The sequence below is a fragment of the Camelina sativa genome, chromosome 19 (assembly GCF_030686135.1).
Source record: "Camelina sativa cultivar CO46 ecotype springtype chromosome 19, ASM3068613v1".
NCBI lineage: Eukaryota > Viridiplantae > Streptophyta > Magnoliopsida > Brassicales > Brassicaceae > Camelina > Camelina sativa.
This window is the reverse complement of record NC_141898.1, coordinates 8,884,389-8,894,327: the sequence shown is the minus strand read 5'-3', so window position 1 is coordinate 8,894,327 and position 9,939 is coordinate 8,884,389. Positions and strand designations below refer to the sequence as shown.

General features: G+C 34.3%; 2 protein-coding genes across 8 annotated transcripts; both read right to left on the bottom strand.

Annotated features, from left to right (window-relative positions):
- Positions 1-4,877: 4,877 nt before the first annotated feature.
- LOC104765713 (uncharacterized) lies at positions 4,878-5,521 on the bottom strand. The gene is made up of 2 exons (XM_019240671.2): positions 5,317-5,521; positions 4,878-5,237 (listed from the first exon to the last, which is right to left on the bottom strand). Exons 1-2 carry the CDS (start codon positions 5,422-5,424, stop codon positions 5,142-5,144), a joined length of 204 nt encoding a protein of 67 aa, XP_019096216.1. The 5' UTR covers positions 5,425-5,521; the 3' UTR covers positions 4,878-5,141.
- A 147-nt stretch (positions 5,522-5,668) lies between these two features.
- LOC104765712 (carbon catabolite repressor protein 4 homolog 3) lies at positions 5,669-8,959 on the bottom strand. 7 transcript variants are annotated; one of them, XR_015591277.1, is made up of 13 exons: positions 8,528-8,958; positions 8,223-8,392; positions 8,061-8,126; positions 7,825-7,877; positions 7,690-7,733; positions 7,470-7,600; positions 7,020-7,112; positions 6,766-6,798; positions 6,566-6,678; positions 6,354-6,453; positions 6,164-6,252; positions 5,977-6,061; positions 5,669-5,890 (listed from the first exon to the last, which is right to left on the bottom strand). XR_015591277.1 is itself a non-coding variant. In XM_019240670.2 (13 exons), exons 2-13 carry the CDS (start codon positions 8,290-8,292, stop codon positions 5,831-5,833), a joined length of 924 nt encoding a protein of 307 aa, XP_019096215.1. In that variant the 5' UTR covers positions 8,293-8,392; positions 8,528-8,959; the 3' UTR covers positions 5,669-5,830. The 7 variants fall into 7 exon arrangements, 6 of the variants coding, with proteins under 6 accessions (XP_019096215.1, XP_019096214.2, XP_087358517.1 ...); XM_019240670.2 differs by having other exon boundaries at positions 7,470-7,556; positions 7,652-7,733; positions 8,061-8,119; positions 8,528-8,959; XM_019240669.2 differs by having other exon boundaries at positions 7,470-7,556; positions 7,652-7,733.
- Between the last annotated feature and the right edge of the window lie 980 nt (positions 8,960-9,939).

Below are 9,939 nucleotides of genomic sequence, written 5' to 3'. Positions count from 1 at the left end.
GGGCCCGACGAGCTCTCTATGTTCATTATTATACGAGACGACAAAGACCCAATAAGAATATAAGCCCATTAATAAATTTGAGTCCAATATATTTTATTTATTTCCTTTCCCTATATTCTTCTAAACCGCAAATAAAGTAGCAATGGCGATTGAAGAGTGTTAAACTTAGGTGTTAGACTGGTTCTCCCGCTATCTCCTATAAATGCTGTGTTTGCGGGTGGTAGCGGTTGCTAGCGATTGGAACCAATCACATAAAACGTTCTCAATCGCTCCTAATCGTTTCCCACCGCTTCAAACCACTGAATTCCAAAAGCTGCTTCCCGTAAGCGTGTGCGGTTGCGGTTGGAATTTTTTTTATATATAAAAAACTTAAAAGAAATCAATGATAATGAAATTCTTTTGTTTATATCTTCTATCTAACCATTTTACTCATTAAGGATGGGAGAAAATGAAGTACGAATACGATTACAGAGATTATAAAATAAACAATTAGAAGAAAATAATATTCCAATTAACAATAACCCGGAAAACTTGATGTAAAATTAATGATACATCGCACATAAGTTCAAAAAAATCTAAATAAATAATATTTTATCAGAAATTTTTTAAAAATAGATTATTTGTGAAAAATATTAAAACAAATCACCAGTGACTCTTCTCAACTCTCACTTAACCATTCCTACCGATGCAACTACTAACCCACGACCTAAGAGAAAAGAGAAAAGATCTACGATCTAAAGCATATGTTTTGTCATTTATCAAATTACTTGATTAAATTTTTGGTGAAAAGCCAAATGCATAAAGGAATAAGTATTTCAATATGAAATTTATTTGTTTTTTGAATAATTATTTTAGTATTTTTTAATAAATTAAAATTATAAATCAAGTAAAATTTTGTGTTTTTAAACATTTATATATTATATATCATATTTATTATGTTCCAATCGCTATTGCACCCGCTGGTCAACCAGTCGTAAACCTCCCGCAAACGCACCAATTTTAAACCGCTAAACCAGTCATTCAAAACGTTTAATAACGCTTGCAACCGCAACCACAACCGTAGCGTTTGAACCAGTCAGGCCCTTACAAGATACGGTCATTTCCAGTCTTACCTCTCGGGCATCTTGGCTTCATCATCAAGTGAAGGGCGAGGCGCTTTTAAGTGTTTTAATTGTTTTGTTGTTTATTTTTACTTCTACTTTGTTCAAACGATTACTTCTCTTGGTTCTATCAGGTGACAAAAAAAAAAAAAAACAATTTTTGTCTGCATGTTAGTAATCTACAATCTCCATAGTACTCAAAAAGGCATCCTCTTTGTCTTTGTCTCTAGAAAAAAGTTGATACATTAATATAAATTCTACAACCATGGGAGATATATAGTATATATTGCTGTTGCATGTTCTATATATAAATGAGTTTCACAGAGAAGAGTGATATGAATATATGTAGTATAATTTTAACGACGACAACAACACACCCGCATAAAATGAGAGATACCGAAAAGGTAAAGTCGTATATATATATGAGCTCTTTCCTTTTTATACCTCTATCATCATCAATTATATACATGATAACATAATTATGTATACAAATATGTGTGTGCTGATGATCACTTGTGCGAACGAAGAAGATAGTAATACATTTCCCAATAATATAGAACTTCCCTTTCTTCTTTTTCAGAAACTCTCCAACTCCTTTTGGTGAAGAAGGCTTGTTCTTCTTCTCCCAATGCTTCACTGCCTCCTCCTTTGACTTCTCCCTCATTAATTGTCTAATGTGAGTATATTATATATATATATATATGGGGGCTTCAGGGTGATGATTGTGTGGTGTTTAAAAGGAAATGAAGGTTCATCATTTATATATATATTGGAGTTGGAGAGAGAAAGAGATAAGTAGAAAGTATTCCCCACCATTGATTCGGGACCCTTCAACGAAACAACCCAAAAACAAAGGCCACTTGTGAAGTGTGACCGACTAGCTTCCCATTATGGTTGAAAATATTTGATGTATTCTTTTCTTGTCTCCTTTCAGTTCAAAGATTCATCATCGGTAGAAATTGATTTATTCAGTTCCATTATTGGATTATGTTAGAAACGACATAAGACATAAGATTTTGCGGACCGTCCATATTTGATCTAAATGTCTTCGAAATTTAAATTGGACATGCATGCAAACTTACTTTGTGGTTAACTGCTAAATAATTAAATAAACTATTTAAAGGGATTCTCCGATTTAGAGTTTGTTTTGAAATAAACGTTTGAAACCTTTTGCATGGTTATGAAATTTCACTAAAGCAATAAAAATGAAACAAACGTCTTTCCTTTAGAGAAATGCACGAGTCCAAAGAGCTATCATGCAATCATACCAATAAATAAATTAAGATTGACAAGATTATATTGTCTAGCTACTAGTTTGTGTTAGTATCATTATGTAACAGCTGGGTTTCAATCTCACATAATGCATATGTTATTAACAAACACAAATTTACACTCCGTTTCTCTAGTTTTACGATAAAGAACTAAATTATCAATCATTGAACTCCATTCGGAACTTTCGACCTGATATTCACACGACGAGAGAAGTAGCATTTGACTATATATATTATTTCTATAAGAGGTTGACCCAAAAACAAAAAACAAAAAACTGTGAAAACGTATTAGACTAGCATACTTTTTAAAAGAAAACCGTACACACCCTACTGACGAGACCCATATGATGATATTTTGCATTTAAATCTCTAGTCATCTAATAATTGATATCCATCACGAATTAAGGTCTAGTCATGTCTTCCTTACAATATGGACAGCTCATTTCAAGTGAATCATCAGAGGCCTCAAAACATAATATTGATAATCATAAGCTTTTGTTTTTTTTTTGTCGAACCACATATGTGTATGTATGTACTTCTCGTATAAAATATCGTAGTATTTGGCCCCAACAGAAAAAAATGAAAAAAGAAAAATTGAGTAATGGTAGCTTTTCTTTGTCAACAAATTAAGAATAACGTAGTTTTGTGTTATTTACTTTCTTTCCGCGAATATTATTAATTAGTAGTTTCTTATTGTGCGTTTTCCTATTTTTGGAGTACTATGCTTGGCATTCTGGCTAAAAGAAATTGCCATACATTACACATGACCGTTTGTGGAATATCCGACGCACGTATTTCTCTTTCAAATAGAAGTGTGATTTCAAGCTAGTTTTCAAATCTTGTTTCTTACTATTTTGGCGTGCAAGGTTTGCTTTCTTCAGTTCTTCTTTATTTCTCTTTGCTTTGTGGTTTGACTAGCAACTACCACCACTTAGTCTAAACAAACATACATAATTAATCATGGTACATAATCGTGGTTTGGCTGTTCTTCTTCTTTATTTATGCGAAAGATTAGTGATTCCATCTTTTATTTTAAACTTTAGTGATTCTAGCTTTGAAACGTATATTAATTGAATTCATAACTATATATGATTAAAATAAAAAGAAGAAAAAGAAATAGAACTTTGACAAAGATTATCAATCTTTCAGATAAGACGACAAAACCGAATAATTCTGAGTTAAGAGACTTACAAAATTGCAGAACCTCACAAACTTCTAAAAATAGATATCGGTTGGGACCAAACAAAAGTGCCATTTTCTAATCGTGTAATTGTAATCTACGTCGTAGTACAATTAAATTGTCACGGAGTGTAGAAGAGTTAAAGTTTTACCAATATAAATAATTATTTAACACCAAATATTTTATAGGATATTGTTTTAATGTTAATTAGAAACTTTTATGTTAAGAAATCTCATGTTTGACGAAGTATTATTTACGTTTTGTAATCCCAAGTTCTCAACATAAACTTTTCGTCTTAGATATCTGTGGACGTTATAGATCCAGATTCTGAAATTTGTTGAACTATAAAATTCAACAATCTAAAGTTGTAGCAACAAAAAAAAAAAAAAAGAGAATCCACTTTAGTGGTATATATCATTTTCCATTAAAAGGGGAAAATCACATGGGAGATTTATATTATTTTCAAACGTAAGGAAGTGAAAGGTCGAATCCATCACATCTTTCGTCGTTATAATTGAGAAAGTAATCAAACTTAATAACGATCTTAACGAAAGAGCAATGGGGAGGGGATGCACCATGCACGTGAAGTTCACGAAGACAAGACATCTCTTGCTTGTTGGCTGTTGCACTCATTACAACCTTTATTTCTTTAAAACCACCCGATTTACAACCTTAATTTTTGGATATCCACGAAATAGTTATATATGTAGGGCACATCCCTTCATTGGCTAGTTTTGTTTTCTTCTTGCCAACTTACTGGCTTTATATAATAAACCCATCACCCATGTACATGTACCTCGCATTTTTCTAATTTTACGTGTGACAAAGAAGAATAATATCACTATACATAGCATATTTAACCAAGTTAGTTGATAGATTAACATGTCACTTTTTAATATTACGTAAATAGCTCAACTTGTATTATGATATCACAACTTCTACTCATGAATTTTTTTTTTTCTTCTTTTTAATGTTTTGAAAATACAATGTGACCTTTCTCTGACTCTGAGTGAGGTTGGTGCCATCGCATTACGGGATAGAGAGGCCCGCCTGAAAGATCCGAGAGGAATTAGTCCAAGTAACATGCAACCAGTAGGTCCATGGTGGGTAAGATCAGAATTGAACTTTTCAATTAGTTGGGAAACCAAAAACTTCTGAACGATCCCAATAGCCCAACTTTTTTTTACTACTATTGAACTCTCTAAATTTCAGCTCATCCTACCATTTCAAAATCAAATGTTCTAAAGATAATACATCAACCCTCATGATATATATTATACATACTTGTTCATTAAAGGATTCTTTAAAAAAAACAAAGAAGCATAATTGATTAAGGATTTGTAATATTGGATGCAACAACTACTTTGATGTGTACTAAGAACTTATTTAGTTGGTTCTTTAAGAAACAAAGAAAATACTACATATCATGGTACTTAGTTTTCAGACAAAAGTCAACTGAAACATTTTCATGTAATGCCAGACCAAACCAAACCGAAAAAAGAAGAAAAGAGCATAAAACAGATGTTGGGCATTTCATCGAACACTTTGAAGGCATGCTCCCACGCAACTCAAATAAATAACTAAAAAAGACTAAACGGATTCTTCATTGATCAGACTAAGATTCTCTTCTTCTTGTCTCTTCAGCTTTTCCTTCTCGTATTGCTTCAACGCTTCCTCCATCTTCATCTGCGTTATAAGCCCAACAGTCTTAAAGGTCGACCACAAACGCTTTCTTCAGAGAGAAGACGAAGACGAAGAAACTAACCTTGTAGCTAACTTCGATGCGATGCATTACGTAGAATCCTAGAGCCCCGCCGACAAGTGTTCCAGCTATGATCCGTGCGTAACCCCATGTCAACGAGCTCAACGCCATATCTTCGCTTTCTTCTTCTTTCGATTCCAATTCTTCTTACACAATCTCCAGAAGCTTTTGAGTTTTGAGATCTCGTTTCCATTTACCGGAACCAAATGACAATCGTACCGACTGGTTCAATTAAAACATAGCTTATCTCCGGTTCGGTTTACTTCCAGAAATCACAGTAAACTGGAACAAATTCTGGTTATCTCACTTTCAATTACGTATAAAAAAAAAGTCGGTTTAATACATAGTGACCGGATTTAAAAAGCTGACTATTGATTATTTGATTATGATTGTCCCAATTTCAATTCTATACGGAGAAGTCGGTTTGGTATCGTATTCGTACCACATAATTCGGGTAATTAACACAAACAAAAACATTTGTAAACCATGAGCAAAACTAAGCTGGCTTTAGATGCTGTCAACCGTTCGGTTCAAAAAAAAATTCGGAAACAAGTGCCAAGTGATCGCTTCCTAGTTCCTGCAAAACCAAAGACGTCGAAGATTTTAATTCATTAAGCATTTAAGTGTAGCCACAAACTTAAACCTGTAGATAATAAAACATACTTTACAAGGAAGGCCTCTGGTTTTGCAGAGAACGTCAATGGGAAAAGTATCAAGAACTCTTGCAGGTACAAGACCATCAGAGTACCTAAACCAGAACACACGTATGTTTACAACTACTAGTTAGTTTCATCAACCAACCTGTTAAATTAGTCACTTTCACGTTTTTGTATAATGTAAAATGTTTTACCAGAGATAATCAACCGTTCCGAGAAATTTCGAGTGATACGAGGTTGCTAGAGGTTCACCAACAGAGTCCCTGGTATCATTAGCTGAGCCCTGTTGTGTGTACCATGAAAGCATTATCATATTTAAGACTGATAATTTCACTAGCTAGTAGTTATTGTCATATATATAGACAATAAAGCTTTGTTTGTTACCATAACTGAGGCGTATGAACTATTGAGTTTAAGTGGATGTACAGCCCAGTAAGAGTTCTCTTGCCCGGTCGCGACACGGATCTCTTCGTTGGTCCAAGAGCTACAAATTCAACAATAGGTGAGCACAATGGCTATTTCACCAGGCAGTCACTAGACAACCATTAACTGTAGAGTGTAGAGCTAATCAAAATCTTCAGAAGAATAATCTTAACCTGCTTTTGAAAGTTATTGTATTACTAGGTTTGCTTCCAGTCTCAAGAGCTTGGGTTGGTCGACAATTTTTCTGGCCAGACAGCTCTTTTTTGTCATGTTCCATGATATTTAGCTGTAAGATAGAAACATAATCCGGTTTAAGAAACTACAAGCGGACAGATGTGTAGTTTGAGTGAAGTAAGACAGTAAATGGGCATACCTCAGAGGTTGCCAAAAAGCTGTACAATGGACTCTGCACGTGATTGGATAAAATCAAATATTGAGATAAGCATATACACAATACTATTAGGATATATTAGAATATATATTTAAAATATTGATATGTGATACGGTTCTATCACATAAGGAAATCTCATCATGTATAAACTCATCTTATGATTAATGAATAAATCAAGCCTTTCTAAAATTATATCAAATACCAAAGTGGATGAGTTCTTTTGAAATAATATGTACCTGGGGAGTGCTATTGAAATCCCCACCTAGAACAATGGGAATGTCACCCCATTTATTAGAGAGCAAGTGAGCCTTTGAGCAGAGTGATCGGATCTATCAGTCAAGAACAAGCCATATGAACAAATCAGGAACTAAGCTATGAATTCAGTACGTATTCATGCGCATTTGGACAAACACTAGTGAAACATTTCATGAAAAATACTAGTCACTCAGGCATGTTTTTAAGATATATGGAGGAGACATGCTAGTGAGCATCTCTTGACTGAGATTCAGTACATTTTCACTAGTTTAACATAAAACAATGAAACGAAACAGGTAAAAACATGAATCCGATAAATAGAACTGATGAGACTTAAAGCCAAAAGGGCCAGAACAACATTTTGTAAACTTTCATGACTGTCAAATGCTCGTGTAGAGGATATATATACAATTTGAAATGTCGAGGCTTACCTGACCCAGCTTCACATCTCCTTTATTTGGATTATAAAGCACGTGAATGTTTCCCAGCAGTATCTTTCTTGACTTAGATTTCCGCAGCTGACAGGAACCACCAAGAAAATTGGATCAAGAAAGGAAATCACCTAAGCATATACATGAAAAAAAGTTCATTAAACATTCAAAAGAATTGCTACCTCAAGAACTGCAAGCTGTGCAACATTATCGCACATACCAAACTGGCTAAACTCAATGTTTTCCCTCTCCAGAACTCGAAACCTTGTCAAAAAAAAAAGAAAAAAAACGCCTAATTGTGTCGTTTTTTCTTCACACTAATACAAATAGAGTCAAGCAATAAGGACTACTATACCTGTCGGCCTTCCAAAACATTGCGCACCCATCGATGTTATCTCCAGTTCGCCGCTGCCATTGCAAAGCTTATATTTTGTAGTCCTTCTATGTAAACTACAACTTTTAGCTGAGGCTTCAGAACGAAATGTATAAATAAAACCAACCAACAATGTTTTATATACGTCATGCTTTTCATTCATTTTTTTTTATAAACCGCAGAAAAAAAAATTCATTGAGCAAAGGAAATACATCAACCTTGTAGGAGCCAGCATATCCAGCTTTCTCCATCATTCTAAAAAGATCAAAATACTTGTCTACTTCCTACAAAGGATCCACAAACAAAAAATCAACATAACTCTCTCTTAACACTCAACCTCAGGAATCGAGTCAGAGAAAGAACAAGGAAAAGTTCATCACCTGCATACAGATAATGTCTGGATTGAGACGAATGAGTTCCTCGCATATCAACCTTTTGCGGTAGCCCCATTTAAGGTAAGGGAAAGACACATTGGTGTACAAATCTTTGTGATGTGATGCGTTTCTATCTCCCAGTATGTTGTATGACACTACAGTGAATCTCTCTGAATCTACAGAACACACTACTAGTAAGAACAAAAGGCATCCGCAATAGAAGAAACTCAAACCTATACAAAACTAAACCCCTAAATAGTTCTTCCACAAAGCTTGGTGCACAATTCATGGTAGAATATATAGTATGCTACCTTGGGAAAGTGGAGTTGTACTATCTGAATCGATCCAATCACGAACAATCCGAGAAGACGGCATTTGATCGGGATGTCGACGACGGGGAAGAGGGTTGTGCCATCTACGGCTGTAAGATCGTCGATTTGAAGATGGTTCGGGATTCGAATCGGACGGTCCAGATGTGGAGGAGCAAGACACGACCAAGTTGTATTTGTTTGCATCGCAAGAGGAACGGAAAGATAAAGGACATCGATAGAATCCAGATGAAAGGTGACCACCGTAAGAGACACGGTTATAAGCTGTGCTTGGCCGTGACCAAGAAGAAGAACAACCGACGCAATTCACACAACGCATTTCGATTTGGTTTCAGACTAACAAATTCAGAAATTTTGGAAGAGAAATCTCTAAAACCACACACACCGCTTGGCGCCCATACGGATAAAATCTCTATTTTTTTTTTTTTTTTTTTTAACAATTTTTTATTTCCTTACTCACCCATGGGCCAATACCAGGCCATCAGGCCCAAGCCCGCTAACACATGGTTCTAGTTTGATTTTCTTTACAGGTTTTTTTAAATTGGTAACCCTAATCAAAGCCACAATGTGTTTTTCCTTATTTAATAGTATAATGGTACAGTCACTCCAAACTAGATCAATAATAATGTCTGTTCCTTTCTCTCTTTTGCAATCTTTGCCTTTGACAAAGAGAAAAACTCTATTATTGCGTCTACATTATAATGTTCTTGAGACTTTTTATCATGAAGTAACGCCATATTAGCGAATCTTGCAATGTAAATTAATGAAGCATATTAGCATATGGGAAAAAAACCTAAAAAGTATGCGATACAAGCCATAGTTGATTTAATATTGCATCATCTTATTTAGGGAAAAAAGTGAAGTGGGTATGGAAAATAAATTTAATACTAAGATAACAAGAAAACAAAAGAGAAATAAATGATACGCAACAACCAAGGCTAAAAGGGTGCGTTACCATTAATCCAGGGAAAGCGAAATAAATCCAAATCTCGTCTAACGAAGTAACAACTTACCCACTTCTCACATTTAATTACCATTAGAAACTTACCCCACTTCTCACATTAAACTACCATTTTAACCTAGTATATTATACATCATTTACATACACCCTTTTTCCATTTTATAACTTAAAAGTCTTAGTTCCATTAATCCTCCCGTAAACAAATTGCATTGACAAAAAAAAGAATCTACAGTACTTACTTACCAAATATGCACCACAAAATAAAATTAGTAAATATAAACAACACACAATATCTGAATTACATGAGATTACATCGTACATTTATAATAATTTCAGTAGTTTTTGAATATATTGTATGCTAGTTACTATAATTTTCTTTAAACTTTCGACTGAGTTTTCTCTCAACAGATGTTAGCCGTAACATTCAGCTCAT

What these genes read in the sequence shown, in the direction of transcription:
- LOC104765713 (XM_019240671.2), bottom strand. Translation starts at nt 5,424, where the DNA reads ATGGCGTTGAGCTCGTTGACATGGGGTTACGCACGGATCATAGCTGGA. An exon ending in GCATCGAAGTTAGCTACAAG is followed by an intron (nt 5,238 to 5,316) that starts GTTAGTTTCTTC and finishes CTTATAACGCAG; the next exon opens with ATGAAGATGGAGGAAGCGTT.
- LOC104765712 (XM_019240669.2), bottom strand. Translation starts at nt 8,864, where the DNA reads ATGCGTTGTGTGAATTGCGTCGGTTGTTCTTCTTCTTGGTCACGGCCA. An exon ending in ATTTCAATAGCACTCCCCAG is followed by an intron (nt 6,799 to 7,019) that starts GTACATATTATT and finishes AATCACGTGCAG; the next exon opens with AGTCCATTGTACAGCTTTTT. An exon ending in GCTTTTTGGCAACCTCTGAG is followed by an intron (nt 6,679 to 6,765) that starts GTATGCCCATTT and finishes TCTATCTTACAG; the next exon opens with CTAAATATCATGGAACATGA.